At 36.1% G+C, this 17,588-nt stretch overlaps 1 protein-coding gene across 1 annotated transcript; it reads left to right on the top strand.

Annotated features, from left to right (window-relative positions):
* The first annotated feature begins 7,819 nt into the window (after nt 1-7,819).
* LOC113304819 (purple acid phosphatase 18-like) lies at nt 7,820-10,300 on the top strand. Its single transcript, XM_026553964.1, has 5 exons — nt 7,820-8,051; nt 8,646-9,314; nt 9,430-9,618; nt 9,720-9,808; nt 9,907-10,300. The coding sequence occupies exons 1-5, from the start codon at nt 7,902-7,904 to the stop codon at nt 10,112-10,114; spliced, it is 1,305 nt and encodes a 434-aa protein (XP_026409749.1). The 5' UTR covers nt 7,820-7,901; the 3' UTR covers nt 10,115-10,300.
* Nucleotides 10,301-17,588: the final 7,288 nt, after the last annotated feature.

The raw sequence follows: 17,588 nt of genomic DNA, 5'->3' as shown, positions 1-17,588 counted from the left end.
ACCCGATACACGTACTATGACAAGAACATTCACGAACAGGTACAATACACGTACCCGGTACACGTACTTACCATGTCGAATATCTCTAGATGCGTCAGAATTATTTCTATGAGATAATCAGCATTTGAACAACTCTCTAAAAACACTATCTAGATATTTTTGATCATATTTGTGATTCAAGAAAAGTGTTAAAGTGTTATATGAAAATGGTTAAGCTTATCGTTCAATTGGCTAGTTTCGGCTAACCTGCATGAACATGTCATTCTATACGGTTCAGTTATGGTTCGTCCTTACCAGTGTGTATATTCTACTATGTTAATCTCAAAGTCAAGTTTTCATCTAATGATGACTATTGATTGCTTGGTTCCAAAGCTATCTTAGCTTAAACCTAAAGCAACAATGACCTTGAAAGTGTATAAAAGGAGAACCTCAAACAAATGGGATCTTTGAATCCCTGACACTATTTTTGTGTGTCCAAGTTGTAAACTATAGTCGCCCTCTCTTTAAAAACCTTATAGGGTTTAGCGACTAAAAATAATTCACCTGAGGATTCGTGAAGCCATGTACAACTATTTTTATCTTGATAATTCGAGTATCCTGATCTTGTTTTGATTGTTGAATTGCTCACTCAAACAAGATAGATAGAAATCACAAAGTACATTCGTCTCAGATTTTGTGATTTCACAAGTTTCGACTTGTGAGGTGAATAATAATCTAGGATGCTCTTCGGGAGTCATATGAACGGTTTCCTTCCTCACCTTAATCTTTGATCAGAGCGGAAATCACATATAGGCTTATCTGTGGGAGGAAGATTGGTTTAAAGTATTCAATTGAGTTGAAGCAACTCTTAGACTATAAAGGACCTCGGCTAAGGGAATCATTTGTGCAGAGTCCTATTGGGATTCAAGAGGCGTAAGGATCGCGACTGTAACTGAATTGTCGTAACGGTTTAATTCAGTCTCAACTAAATTCCAGTCTGAAGTTTTGATAGTAGGCTAGTGTCTGTAGCGGCTTAATACAGTTTGGTGTTCAAGTCTGGACTAGGTCCCAGTTTTTTTTTCATTTTCGGTTTCCTCGTTAGCAAAATTTCTAGTGTCTGTGTTATTTTCTTTTCCGTATTATATTGTTTATCTTTATAATTAAAATATCACAGGTTGTACGTTAATCAATCAAAATAGATATATCCATCCTTGTTTGTTGGATAAGACTTGATTGATTCTTGGATATTGATCTTTGGAACCGTCCAAGTACTCTCACACATAATCAGGTTCGCGGATTTGGTTATGTAAACTTTATGATTGTGATATAAGCTCTTCATATAATTCCTTGATTGAGATTCATTAAGTTGAACTCTCGGAATTGTATTCGAGTTTAGTCCATACATGTTGCCTAAGAAAAATTTGGTGGTGTATTTTGGTACCCCTACGTTTTCAATTGGTATCAGAGTGGGCGTACACTGAAAAACCTAATAAGTTTGTGTTTGTAGAAGAACTAACCTGTATCCAATGAGTCAAAGCATGGTTTTTATTTTACCAAGTAAATACTCATTGTACATACTTCCCAGAATAAAAAACAACACAATGAAAGAGATTTCCTTATTCGACAATACACCTCTTCTGTGTGTACAACAAAGTAGTTTATCAAACTTTATGAGAAGACGGGTGCAAAACATGTTTATCAACTGTCATGATAAACCTTTTCAAAACTGTCTGTGTAGTCAAGGACTCTGACCACAAAATGTGCTCTCAGTCCTTTCTTCATGACAAAGTTGACCTTGTTGAAAAACTAATTCAATCAAAAGAGCGAAGCAATGTTTTTCTTGGAAAATGACTTGAGCAAAGTAAAACCATCATGTGGAAAAACTCAATGAATCTAGATATGATCTAATACAAGCACTTTTAAAAATTGAGAACTTGGAAAAAGAGTTATCTAGACTAAAACCATCATGTGGTCAAGTAAGAAAAAACTCAGTATACTCTCCAAATAATTCTCTAGAAGGCACAAATTCTCATGCTTCTCAACATGTCAGAAAGATGGTTTCAAGTACCTTTAAAAGTATATCCCGTACACATAAGAAAAGTAAATCTGATTCCATTAGACCTAAGAAAAAAACTTCCCAGTGTAAACAAGAAGGTTATAATAAATTTTGTAGGAAAAATTCCCAGTCTCTCGTTGAGAGTCCTTCACATACAGTAATACATACACATCATTCTACAAAGAGCCTCACACTCTAATCTCAATACATTCTCTGTTTACCTTTCCGAGATCAATCTTTCTCCTCATTTGTGACTAAAGAAAGACTATAATGACCTTTTCTTATGATGAGTGATAAGCATGTAAATGCTACATTTTATACCCATATTTATATTAGATAGGATATAATATTTTAGTTACTAATACTTTTTTAGTGCTTTTGTAGAAAGTACAAGTGAATTCGATCATCCAGCGAATAAACAGCAAAATGTGAGACATAATGGTGTTTGAGACGAAAATGCCAAAATGTGGTTGGCCTGGTACTTCCATGTATCAACAACCACAATGATCAAATATGATGGCCTGGTATTCCCATGTATCAGCAGCCGGGTTGGCCTGGTATTTTCATATATCAGCAACCACAATGATGAAATGGGTTGGCCTGGTATTTCCATGTATCAGCAACCACAATGATGAAATGGGGTTGGCCTAGTATTTCCATATATCAGCAACCACAATGAAAAAAATGACAAAATGTAGCTGGCCTGGTATCTCCATATATATCAGCAACATAGAATTGTTTCATAGGCGAGGCACAAACGCATCAAAGGAATTGAAATCAAAGTGGGGGAAAACTGAAAATGAGAAGTATTTATCTTTCTTACTTTATTATAAATATATTCCACCGGGAAAGATAATTTATTTTTCATGTGAAGAATTAATTGAGGAATATTTACACGTGAGATTATTTTGGAAATAAAATAACTCTTGCTTCATCTGGGAGATTTTGGAAATAAGGAGAGTTTATTATTTCATTGGAAGAACGAGGTGGCAACATTATTTTGGGAAAGATATTGATGACGACATCAACTTGCATGCAAGATATTTCATAGAATAATTTATTTGATACTTTGATTAATGAAATAAAGGAGAGGAAGGTGCATAAGAAGGTGTGTCGACTATTTGAGAGAGGCCCCCGGCCATAGTGCCGCAAGGAGAGAAGGGTTTTGAAGTTTTGTTTTCGATTCTTCATTTTTCATTAGCTAGAGTTTGATTTTAATATGTTTATGGCTTTTGAGAAAGCCATGTCTAGCTAGAGTCATGTTAGGGTTTAGGTAGAAATCAATTAATTGTGAAAACTCTACATTGATATATGCTTAATAATGATTTGATTGATTAATAGTTTTTCTTCACAAAGCTTGGTGTTTAATCGTTTATGTGATTTTCTTGATTATTTATGCTTTTGAATTGATATTTCGTGCTTCGGTTAAATCCCTAGACATGGTATGCAAGGATTGATAGGTAATGCTTTAGAATCACTACCTATGAAGCGAAGAAAACTATAACGGAGAAACAGTATTTGAAAATAAAAGCATGGAATATATTTTTAAAGATTAGTAGAGTTTGCATAGTTATTTGGTGGAAACCGAAAATCCTAATAACCCGCTCTCATTCCGTTTATTGTTAACAATTATTTATTATTTCATTTTGTCCCGAATTCCTGAAAATCGTTAAACATCACCTTATTGATTTGTTGATTCTTGGTATTAGTTAGTAGAAGTATTTGACACTCCTCTTGGGAACGACCTGTACTTTCCATGTCTACTAGTTAGACGTTGTGCACTTGCAGTATATTTATTGTAGGTTTCCCAACCTATCAAGTTTTTGGCGCCGCTGCCGGGGAGTGGTTGCATAATACACTCTGATTGATATCAATTTTTGTATATAGCTTATTTTATTTTATTTTTGTATATAATTTATTTTTCTTTTTCTTTTAGATTTCTTTTAGTTCTTTTTACGCAGTTCGTTTGAATATTTTCCAGGTACCTTAGTCTGAAATGCTACAGGCGAAAAGATGCACTCGCAAAGCTTTTGTAAGGACCACTTGGAAAATCCACTAGAGGTTTGCTTAGCTCATTTTGGGTATGGTTTTGATGATGATAGTGTTATTTGTGAAGCCAATGCCTTATTAGACTCCACACCACTGCTAGACACTAACAAATGGAAGCCCAAACTAGAACCTCTAGTTCTGTCTGAGTCTCGACTAGTTCCATCAGTCGACAATGGTCCGACCTTGACCCATAATCCATTAAGTTCTGAATTTTTTTTGTCTTGATGATATTGATAATGAAACTGTTTTAGATAATAATGGGTCTATGAGTCAAGATACTATTACTCCAATGAGGCCTTGTTCGACGAGTGAATTTGAACCAACATATGTTTGCGTGCCCGACTTAGCTGAAGTTGAACCAATATCAGTCGTGGAAGTTATTTCCGCTGACTTAGAACCTGATTTAGGGAGTACAAAAACTGTTCAATTCTTTAAACAATCTTTATTAATTATCCGCGAACCTGATTTACTGCATATTCAAGGTTCGAATTATGTTTTAAATAAGATTGAATTCAGTTTTATCTCTATGGGTACTAATATTTCTTACCGCAGGTTCATGTTTATGACTAATCATATTAGTTGGGTTGATCCCCAACTCTTCAGGCTTTATATATATGATTCGCATCTTACCTTGGGGTACCAACTCCACATTGTTTGAGAACGTGCTACTAGCAAAGAGGGAAACAAATACATTTTGCTTCATGGGAGTCAATCCATCAGATTTGTTCCCTTTACTCTATTGTTTATATTTTCATTTCCCATCTTAATTTCTTCGTTGGATGATTCAATTACATTGAGGACAATGTAATGATTAAGTGTGGGGGAGTGGGTAATTATCCATATTTTTGCAGATTTTCACTTTTCTTAGGAATAAAAAAATTAAAAAATAAATAAATCAATTGTATAATGTCTCTGTTTTGCTCGAAGACTAGCAAAATACAAGTGTGGGGGTGTTGATAAGCATGTAAATGCTACATTTTATACCCATATTTATATTAGATGGGATACAATATTTTAGTTACTAATACTTTTTTAGTGCTTTTGTAGAAAGTACAAGTGAATTCGATCATCCAACTAATAAACAGCAAAATGTGAGACATAATGGTGTTTGCGACGAAAATGCAAAAATTTGGTTGGCCTGGTACTTCCATGTATCAACAACCACAATGATCAAATATGCTGGCCTGGTATTCCCATGTATCAGCAGCCGGGTTGGCCTGGTATTTCCATATATCAGCAACCACAATGATGAAATGGGTTGGCCTGGTATTTCCATGTATCAGCAACCACAATGATGAAATGGGGTTGGCCTAGTATTTCCATATATCAGCAACCACAATGAAAAAAATGACAAAATGTAGCTGGCCTGGTATCTCCATATACATCAGCAGCATAGAATTGTTTCATAGGCGAGGCACAAACGCATCAAATGAATTGAAATCAAAGTGGGGGAAAACTGAAAATGAGAAGTATTTATCTTTCTTACTTTATTATAAATATATTCCACGGGGAAAGATAATTTATTTTTCATGTGAAGAATTAATTGAGGAGTATTTACACGTGAGATTATTTTGGAAATAAAATAACTCTTGCTTCATCTGAGAGATTTTGGAAATAAGAAGAGTTTATTATTTTATTGGAAGAACGAGGTGGCAACATTATTTTGGGAAAGATACTGATGACGACATCAACTTGCATGCAAGATATTTCATAGAATAATTTATTTTGATACTTTGATTAATAAAATAAAGGAGAGGAAGGTGTATAAGAAGGTGTGTTGACTATTTGAGAGAGGCCCCCGACCATAGTGCCGCAAGGAGAGAAGAGTTTTGAAGTTTTGTTTTCGATTCTTCATTTTTCATTAGCTAGAGTTTGATTTTAATATGTTTATGGCTTTTGAGAAAGCCATGTCTAGCTAGAGTCATGTTAGGGTTTAGGTAGAAATCAATTAATTGTGAAAACTCTACATTGATATATGCTTAATAATGATTTGATTGATTAATAGTTTTTCTTCACAAAGCTTGGTGTTTAATCGTTTATGTGATTTTCTTGATTATTTGTGCTTTTGAATTGATATTTCGTGCTTCGGTTAAATCCCTAGACGTGGTATGCAAGGATTGATAGGTAATGCTTTAGAATCACTACCCATGAAGCGAAGAAAACTATAGCGGAGAAACAGTATTTGAAAATAAAAGCATGGAATATATTTTTAAAGATTAGTAGAGTTTGCATAGTTATTTGGTGGAAACCGAGAATCCTAATAACCCGCTCTCATTCCGTTTATTGTTAACAATTATTTATTATTTCATTTTGTCCCGAGTTCCTGAAAAATCGCTAAACATCACCTTATTGATTTGTTGATTCTTGGTATTATTTAGTAGAAGTATTTCACACTCTATCTGGGAACGACCTGTACTTGCCATTATCTACTAGTTAGACGTCGTGCACTTGCAGTATATTTATTGTAGGTTTCCTAACTTATCGGTGAGTGTCGTATGATTTTGATCTCTCATTCTCACACAAACTTCAATGTACCCCTTACTTTTCTCCGTATTGTTTTTACCCTAAAATACATGACATAATGATTAATACGCTTACTCGATAACTCGAAGACTTCTCTTCCACTCCAAGCTCCGGTGGTGATAGGTGTGATGTTGTGATTGTCTCCATCGATAGGTTTTGACAGCTTTCCTCCATTTGGTTCTTTCGTCTGGAGCTTAATTGCTCTAACATTACACCATGCTTTTTGATGATCGGTTCCAACCGTGCTATTATCTTTTCTAGCGATAAGGCTAGGACATACGAGTTTGGGCTTTTCAGCATCGATCTTTCTCATTTTTACCTTCACGGTTCACAGTCAGAGCTAGAATCCTCGTACATTGTCGTCCTGGTTGTTGGCTTTCATTTTCTTGCAAGCTTATCCGTCCGATTTTTTGCTTCGAGATAGGAAGTTTCGTTGTGTTGTTTTCTGCTTCTTATGTATTCTTTCTCATGGTTTGATTGTTTTTCAACTTACTGTTATCTCGATTTCTTTATGACTTTTGCCTTAGTGGAATTTGTTCGCGCCAAAATGTGGTTATTAGATTTCTAACAACCACAAACATCTTGACCAAGTCAAGAGAGCGACGACCAAAATTGACCATATAGGAAGGAATACTGCTCATTTCATTACGTATCCGCATCTCAATTATTTGAGAAATTGCCACCTCAAAATATCCATGTCTAAATCTCACGTCCACATCAGTGCTTCCAAGGACAGACCTATGAAAGCGCTAATCTAAGACTCAGAGTATCCGTGGTAGCCAGGTAGGTCATCGACGTAATCTAATTCATGTGATGGGCCAACAAGTAAGCAGATACTGCCATACTGGAAATGAAGTATCAATCAGTTAAAGCAGTCCGCGACATATGGGAGAAAGGTTGGATGCCCATGGCGATGATTGATCTTTGAAACTGACAACATTTTCACCATTTTCACCATGTTCATACTTATCTCATCAGGTACTTACAGTAACAGTCACCAAATCCAACGGCTCCTAAGATAGATCTCTTTCATAAATTTTACAATCTTCATCTGAGAGACTGGGACCCAGTTTCTGCAGGACAGTTACCAGCTTTCGAAAATTCAATTGAGTATCCGCATAAACTCTTGTCGGATTCATATTTCACGCACCAGAAAAGAACACTTCGTCATTTTCCCATTAGAATACATAAAAGGGTAATTTTGAAATTTCCTATAAATAAAATATCCACCAGTATACGAATTCTTATCAGATGGTCGGTCATTTTGATTGCAGAAAGGAAAAAGAAAAAAAAAATGGAGCTGAAGTACATTTTGTTGATGATGTTTTTAATTGTCTCTGTAATTTTAATAAGTGTACTAGGAGCTGATGAATATGTTCGACCAAAGCCTCGTAAGAATCTTGAATTCAAATGGAGAATCAGGGATTCTTCCGATCCTCATCAGGTACTTACTACAATATACCTTTCTCTGTGTCTACTTCGATTGTTTCTAAATGAATAAACCCAACCTCAAATTCAAATTTCGAATTATTAATCGATTGATTTGGATGCTGTTGTTGTTGTTGTCTTACTTGTTTATCTCAGTATGGAATACTAAATCTTTTTGAGTTCCTGGCTAAAAATCAGCTGGAATATTTACAAATTTCCTTGAATTTTTTTGGTTCAACCTAATTAAGGTTCTAGGAGCAGTTTTTGATGAAATGGAATATAACCTATTGCATCTGCCATGTCGGTCAAATAGTGCATGACAATGATTTTAATCTTGCAAGGGTTTGGGGTTTCTTGTTTGTACAATAACATGATTTGAACTACTATATATTGAGTCAAATGGAATTCGTGGTTGGAAACCAAGCAAGAATTGGCCTTAGGAGAAATTAGAGGTAAGAATGAGACTGGATGTTAAGTGTGGAGGAGTGGCGTTGTGGGATATTATGATACTGATCACATGTTCATGGGTTTGTTATACTGTTTCTTGGAATTTTGAAATACTTCATTTAGTTTGATCCATTTATGAAGCAACATAAAATTGTTGATGCAGGTTCACATTTCTTTGGCCGGAGATAAGCACATGCGCATCTCATGGGTGACAGAAGATCAATCTTCTCCTTCACTAGTAGAATATGGAACATCACCTGGAGTGTACAAATCATCATCTCAAGGAGAAAGCACATCTTACACTTACTTGTTCTACAAATCAGGAAAGATTCACCACACTGTCATAGGACCTCTGGAACCTGGCCAAAGTTATTTCTACAGATGTGGTGGACAAGGTCCTGAGTTCAAACTCAAGACCCCTCCCTCTAAGTTTCCAATTACTTTCGCTGTGGCTGGTGATATGGGTCAGACGGGATGGACTGCTTCAACTCTTGACCACATAGGGCAATGCAAATATGATATGCATTTGCTCCCTGGAGACCTCTCTTATGCTGATTACATGCAGCATCAATGGGATACATTTGGTGAGCTGGTCGAGCCTCTTGCAAGTACAAGGCCGTGGATGGTTACTGAAGGAAATCATGAAGTGGAAAGAATACCATTCGTGAAAGATGGGTTTGCATCTTATAATGCTAGGCGGAAGATGCCGTTTGAGGAAAGTGGGTCGAATTCAAATCTTTATTACTCTTTTGAAGTTGCAGGAGTCCATGTGCTGATGCTTGGCTCTTATACAGACCATGATGAGTACTCAGATCAATATCGCTGGTTGAAGGTTAATTCTGTTTTAAAATCACTTTTCTCAAAATACTCTTTTGTTTTAGTCAAAAAGAAAAGAAAATAGGTTTTGTTCCCCTAAAGATAATTTATTTGTTATCTGTGGTTTGCAGGAAGATCTTTCAAAAGTGGATAGGCAAAGGACACCTTGGTTACTAGCTTTGTTCCACGTACCCTGGTATAACAGTAATAAAGCACATCAACACGAAGGAGATAATATGATGGCTTCTATGGAGCCATTGCTGTATGCCGCCGGAGTGGATATCATGCTTGCTGGCCATGTACATGCTTACGAACGCACGGTAATATAACTATGGGACTATGGCAAAAAAATTTACCCCATGAACTTAATAAAAGCTAAAGGCATTTAACTCTTTCTGGAAAATGGTTCTTTGAATTGCAGAAACGTGTTAGTGGCGGCAAATCAGATCCCTGTGGATCTGTCCACATAACTATTGGTGATGGAGGAAACAGAGAGGGCTTAGCTCACAGGTATACCGCTGCTTTTGCTGGTTGTTGTTGTTGTTACCACGAATGACAACTCATGTCTAGGATGCTGTTTTTCTAAAAATCTCTAAATGATGTAACAGATATATAAACCCAAGCCCGGAGTGGTCAGTGTTTCGCGAAGCAAGCTTCGGCCACGGAGAGCTCAAGATTGTCAATTCAACTCATGCATTTTGGACATGGCATAGAAATGACGATGATGAGCCAGTAAAGTCAGATCAGGTGTGGATTACATCATTGGCCAGTTCTCATTGTCTTGCTAACAATAGAAGAATGCACCTTAATCTGTAATTGGAATGCTGTAACTGGTTGCAGCTAACTCTGTTTTTTCAAAAAAGGAAAAAAAAGAAAAGAAAAACAATAGACGAATCAAGGAGGATTCTGATTTCCCACTGAGGGTGTGAATCATTCTGTGCGTACTTATAGATATATTATAAATATATAGTTGAAGAACATGTAGTGATTGTCTTTATTCCATATAGGTATTATCTAGATCCTTAAAGTTGCGGTACCATAGGTCCATATTTCACTTGCACACTTCTTCCTTTATAGTTAGGTAATCTAAGTTTCAGGGTGCCATGTTTTGGAACTGATGAAAATGCCATACTGCCATACATTTTACAAGAGGATGTAAAAACTGTTTCAATTCAGATTCTAGTCCTAAAAAAGAAAAGAAAAAAACAGGTTCTAATACCAGATAAAAATACTGCAATAACAAATACAAAACCTCCACGGTATGAGCAATCATCAACTAGTAAAGCAAGTTACGGAAACATCAATGCAGTACTCATAAGCATATTATAATAACACAAGAAACCATGTTCGCAGGATATTCATGTTGGAAAACGATTAATAAAAAAAAAAGATAATTTTTTAAAGTTTTAATAAAAAATTAATATTTATTGTTTTATTTTGTGAATGAAACTTTTTAGTCCCACATCGTGGAGTTTCCAATTTTTATTAGTTTTAAGAAACTATATAAACCTTTTAGTCCCACATCGGGGAGTTTTTCTTCTTAAGTTGTATTTGTCAATTATATAAAGAAATTCACTACTTTTGTAAAATCATGGGAAAGGGGTTGCTCTATATTTTAGAGGGACCCCTAAGGGAAAATATTTTATAGCGGTTTTTAAGCATTCGCGATTTTCCTTAACGGTTTTTTCGGAGTTGCCAAGCTCAAGTTGAGCATCTACTACATATGCTAGTAGTAGGTGTATTAGGGTGTTTTATCCTGGAGATATCCGTCCTGTGAGGGCTATAGCATCACTCTTGAGTGTAGCCTGGCGCTAATGTCTTAAGGACAGCGTGTTGAACACGTGACTCACTCTATTTTCCAAAGTTTTGCCTTGTTGCTGTTGCGGAGATACGGGGAGCTTGTTCGTTTTGTCAAAGCAATCACTTCCATTATAAAGGAGCTAAGTATCAATAACTTTTGCTTATTTGATTTTTCTTTGTTTTTGATTATTGCACCCAACAATCTTAAGACATTATCATTTGTAATAATCGAAAACGATTGATTGGTTTGTGAATCATGGATGTTAATTGTGGAGTGAAAAACAAAAACGAATTTCTGGTCATATGTAGAGTTTCAATTTTATCTTTTAATATAGAAGGAATTTCGATGAACCCTTTTGACACAACGTAGTAGACATTCTGATAGTTACCCGCGTAAAATTTCAGAATTTTTAGAGTTGTAAAAGTATTTTTTTGATATTTTACAAAACAGAAAAACGTTTCTGAAAAATTCTGACGAGCAGAAAATTTTTGTTAACTAAATTAATTTTTGTGGGGTAACCATGAGTTTTTTGAAACGCTGATTCAAACGAAGTTTGTATATATAGATGTTATCTTCAAAACTCATATTTTACTTTCTGATTTGGAATTGTGATTTGTGAATAAAGGTGTCATCTCCGAGGGACATGGCTAATAGCCGCATGTGGTTGGAAACAAATCTTCCAAAGATGGCAAAGGTGAGAACATCGAAGGCAACTCTAAGCATGGTCTTCATGATAAAGGTATATTTCGTAAACCTGAATCCGGAATTACTTTAGTTAAGGGTGGGTGTTATGTTTGTAAAATTTGGCCACGCGGCAGTAAATTGTAGACAACATAAAAACCTTAATAAGTAGAAAGTTAATGCTAATTTAGTTGAAACAAACTAGAACGAGTTTGGTGGCATGATGTCGGAAGTTATTTTAATAACCAATGTGAGAGACCATAGGTGGACTCTGGAGCCACCAAGAATGTTTGTTGAAACAGAGACCTGTTCACCTCCTATCATAGGATAGGGGATGTCGAGAAACTCTTATTGAGTAACTCATATGCAATAGAGGTTGCATAAAAGGAAAAGGTCGAGCAGAAGCTCATATCTGTAATATTCTCACATTGAATGAAGTTTTCATGTTCCGAGCATATGCGAAAATCTTGTATCTTGTTCTGTTGTAGATGGAAAAATATTTAAGATCTTAATTGAATCTGGAAAACTTGTTGTAACTAGGCAGTGATTTTTTAAGCAAGAGTTATAGGACTTTGGGTCTATATAAGCTTAACGGAAAAACTGATGATGTGAACGTAGTTGATTCTTGTGATATCTTTGTGTGATTGATTGTTTTACGTGGTAGACTTGGAACCGTAAACTTATAAGTCAATGCTTAACTGGCTAGCATAGGCTTCGTACCCAAATTTAGTTTGGATTTTGAACACAAAAGTGAAATCTGTGAAGAATCAAAATATGCTATAAAATCTTTTAGCACAAATGTTCAGAGTAATTCTAAGCCTTTAGAATTAATTCAGTTAGGCCTAGTTGACATGAGTTCAACCCAAAACCACTGTGGTAAAAGATGGTTATAACTTCCGTAGATGATTGTACGAGGTACTATCTTGTATACTTGCTTAGGATAAGGATGACGCCTTAGAAGCCTTAAGATGTATAAACTTGAAGTTGGAAACCAATTAGAAGCCTTGAACATAACAACCGTATGCGGCCTTGTGGGGGGAGGAAGTCCTCTTAACTAGTATATCCTGAATAAAGTATCCTTTTAAGAATCAGATGAAACTCCATATGGTTTATGGAACGGTAGATGACCTTCTTATGAATGTGTCAAAGTGTGGGGGCGTTTGACTAAGATTGTAATTCCTCTTCCTAAAAGAACTAGATTGAAACCAAAAATGTTGATTGTGTTTTCGTATAGGGTATATTGAGTATACTTCTACAAATAGGTTTTTGGTTGTGTGTTCTGATTTTTTTCTGACATTGGTGTGAATATTATTACGGAATCTAGGGATGCTGAGTTCTTTGAACATGTTTATTCTAAACCTGTACCTCATTAGAGATGTGTTGTTGATCCCCTAGATTTATCTTCAAATAGTCAGAACTTATTTTAAAGGAAGATGAAGTTGATGTTGAGCCTAAGAGAAGTAAAATAATTAGACTTGAGACTTCTTATGAAACCGACTTCATAACATGCCTAGCTTAGTCTGAGCCACAGACTTGTAAAGAAGCCTTAATATCTACTGAAACCCCATTCTGGTAAGAAGCTTCATTTAGTGAAATGGACTCAGTCCGTTGGAACCAGACTTGGGAGCTTGCTAGTTTACCTCCAGGTTGTAAGACCATGGGATGTAAATGAGTCTTTAAGAGGAAACGATAGGTAGATGAAACTGTGGAAAAATATTAAGCTAAGTTGGTAGCTAAAGGCTATAAACTAAAAGAAGGTGTAGATTTCCTTGATTCTAATTCAATTGTGACGGAAATTACTTCCGTTGAGATACTAATTGTTATTGCTGCCATAAAGAACGTAGAGATACATCAGATGGATGTTAAGACAGCTTTTTCTAAAACCGTGAATTAGGTAAAGAAATTTACATAGATCAACCTGAAGACTTTGTAGTGAAAGGTTGTGAATACAAAGTTTGTAATTTGAAAAATCTTTGTATGGTTTTCAAATAAGCACGTAAACAGTGACATGGAAAATTTAATCATGTGATAATGGATAGTGGATTTAAATTAATGAATCTGACAAGTATGTCTACAAGTAACTTGTTAAGGATGTCTGTGTAATTGTATGCTTGTATGTTGATGATATGCTTGATACAAACATAGATGTGATCAATTCCACTAAAAACATGCACTGAATGAGAACATTGACTTGAAAGACTTGGGCCCTTTTGATGTAATCTTAGGGATGAGGATTAGAAGATAATCAAACATTTATAAGTCTTAGTCGTTCTCATTATGTTGAGTTGTGCTTAAGAGATACAATCAGTCTGATTGTAAACCTGCTTGTACTTCGTACGATTATTCTTGTAGTCTCAAGAAAAATAAGGGTAGTGGAGTATCTTAACTTGAATACTCAAAAGTTATAGGATGTCTGATGAATTTAATGAACTGTAAGAGTCCAGACATTGCCTATATTGTGAGTAAGTTAAGTGGATATAATTGTAGTCCAGAGCAAGAGAATTCAGATGCACTGAGTAGAGTATTATGGTACCTAAAATACTCTTTTGATTTATGAAAGGTATCTTGTTGTCCTTGGGACTTTATGATGCAAACTGGATAGTTGACTCAGAGGAGTCTAAGTCTACGAGTGGATATGGTTTCACTCTAACATGTGGGTTTGTTGTTGGAAGATTTCCAAACAAACATATCGCTCAATTCATTATGGAATCTGAGAGTATTGCGTTAGATAAAGCATGAGAGGGGGCCGAGTGCCTAAGATGCTTTTTAGAAGACATTCCTCTTTGGCATAGGCCTGTGCCAGCTATATCTATACATTGTGTTAGCCAAGCTATAATAGTTAAAGCTAAGAAATAACTAATCTCAATCGGCGTTATTTCCATTGATTGGATAAAGTCCAAGGAGAATATCGCGCAATCTTTGACGAAAGGTTTGTACAAAGAGATAGTTAAAAATGCATCGAGGGGGTTGGGGCTTAAGCTCATATATTAAACTTGCCATGAAGGATACTCAACCTTGCTGACTGGAGATCCAATGATCAAGGTTTCGAATGAGACAACTAATTTGTGGTGGGTAAAGGTAAACACTATCAGAGATTTTTCATTCTCTGTCCCTTCCCTGTGGTGTAGACGTGATAGTGTGACTGCATGTGGAGGATGACTTTTTAATAAGTCTTAATGAGTTCTATAGTTTCAATTTAAGATTGAAGTGGGGTGTAGCAGTAACACTCTTTATGGAAACTCACCTATCTGAATGAGGAAGTGGGTCGCTTCCTGTGAGAATATGAGCTGATTCTCTAGAGCATTCTGAGAAACAGGATACGTCCAGGGCCAAAACGGACAAAACGGCACGAGCTTGGCAGCAATCTTGGAGATATCACCCGTGGTTGTTATCACGAATTACATCAAATGCTAGCAGATCAAGACATAGTTCACTGTCTCTAGCAAGTAATTCTGGTAATATCTCACTAAGCAAAGGTTCAAGACCTCATGGACACCTCTGCCTAAAATGGTATTTCCTGCGTTTTTTATGTGATTTTCATTTTGATGGTTTTGGTATTACTGGAACTTAGGACCTAAAGGTCACTAAGGGTTCACTAGTTCATGCTTTTTCACTTTGGTGAAAGATACCTATAGTCTCACCATGTGAGAATTAAAGATAAAAGCTCTCAATACTAGTATGATTTATGCAATCCATAGTATGACCCTGGGGTCAACACACTTTTGTGTGAGGGAGAGGACGTAGAAATGACTAGTATGATTTCAACACTTGCACGATCAGTCTGTTTGGATCGTGAGGTTGGGATGTTTATTTACCAAGATCTATCTGTGTTTTCATGTTTTATTGAGTTTTCATTCATGTGGGGGATTGTTGGAAAACGATTAATAAAAAAAAAAAGATAATTTTTTAAAGTTTTAATAAAAAATTAATATTTATTGTTTTATTTTGTGAATGAAACTTTTTAGTCCCACATCGTGGAGTTTCCAATTTTTATTAGTTTTAAGAAACTATATAAACCTTTTAGTCCCACATCGGGGAGTTTTTCTTCTTAAGTTATATTTGTCAATTATATAAAGAAATTCACTACTTTTGTAAAATCATGGGAAAAGGGTTGCTCTATATTTTAGAGGGACCCCTAAGGGAAAATATTTTATAGCGGTTTTTAAGCATTCGCGATTTTTCTTAACGGTTTTTTCGGAGTTGCCAAGCTCAAGTTGAGCATCTATTACATATGCTAGTAGTAGGTGTATTAGGGTGTTTTATCCTGGAGATATCCGTCCTGTGAGGGCTATAGCATCACTCTTGAGTGTAGCCGGGCGCTAATGTCTTAAGGACAGCGTGTTGAACACGTGACTCACTCTATTTTCCAAAGTTTTGCCTTGTTGCTGTTGCGGAGATACGGGGAGCTTGTTCGTTTCGTCAAAGCAATCACTTCCATTATAAAGGAGCTAAGTATCAATAACTTTTGCTTATTTGATTTTTCTTTGTTTTTGATTATTGCACCCAACAGTTCAGCTAGCAATTTTGAACTCGATTCTTCTTATCACAATCTGAAGAAGCAAATATTATATAGCTTCTCACAGGTGCATCTGAAAGGGTGTTTGCTCCGGAAAACACCGATACTCAATTCATCGACTACTGATTCAGTGCCATCAGATCCTTTGCATTTGATTGGACTACTTCGTTCACCAATGCTGTATTCGTTCCCACAGGTGCAAGTGAAGCAAAAATCATTCTGCAAAATGATAGCAACCAGTTTCAAAGTTGGTCGCAGTCTAAAACAAATTAATGAAGTATCAACCAAAATAGTATCTCACCTCTAACGTGTCAGGAAGGGAAATCCTGTAGATATTTTCCTTGCGTTTTCTTTTCTTTGAGCCACACTTGGGGCACTCTGAACAAGGGCGAGCATCCGGCTCCATTTTGATTGGAGTAGGCGGAACTGCCTTTCTATCATCTTCTTGGTAAGTATCCAGCTCTATTTTGATTGCGGTTGGCGTCACTTCCTTTCTATCATCTTCCTGGGGAGTTGTCACCTCTGAATTAGTCTCATCTTCCTGGCAAGTTGTCAGGTTTGGATGAGTGTCATCTTCCCGGCTAGTTGTCCCGTTCGGATTAGTGTTTACTATTGGGATAGTTTTGCCAAAGAACTTCATCCCTCCTTTTTGGTCATCGACACTTTTTGTCTGCATAATTCTTCTGGAGTCTGGACTTCTTATAAGCGCCTTTGACGTCTTGGCCCCCAAACTACGAGCTTAGACTTGTGTTCAATATAAGAAAAATACGAGGGAAACAAAACAGAATAAGAATTAGACCAGCGGCCAAAAGCAATAGTGATCAAACCTGATCAATGCCTAAGATCTTGAGTATGTCACGGTTAAGAAAATAGATCGATGGGGGTTCTGCACAAGGTCTCTGACCTTACACACCTTTATTATTTATAGCTAATGGGTCCAACTTTAGGACCCGGAACCGGATCCTAATATACTGGGTCCGGTTCCGGATCCGGGTAATGGGTACCCATTGACAGCCCTAATCAAAATTCAACAAACCATTTCAGCTACCCCTATTAATTAGAGTTGCTATATAGAGTTTTTGCCGACTTATATATGGAAATACTAGTCCCTTGCGAATTGATACGAGACTATCCCTTAACCAAAGGTTACCCACCCCTAAAAAAGTTGAGTAAGGCCATCTGGAAGTGGGCTTTCCATATTAATTAATAATATGATTTCTGTTGTGATTAAAAGTTGAATCAAGCTTTCTTCTTAAAATTTCTGCCCCATCAAAAAATATAGACGAATGGAA

Source organism: Papaver somniferum, chromosome 1 (assembly GCF_003573695.1).
Source record: "Papaver somniferum cultivar HN1 chromosome 1, ASM357369v1, whole genome shotgun sequence".
Lineage (NCBI taxonomy): Eukaryota > Viridiplantae > Streptophyta > Magnoliopsida > Ranunculales > Papaveraceae > Papaver > Papaver somniferum.
This window is presented reverse-complemented; position numbering and strand designations above follow the sequence as displayed.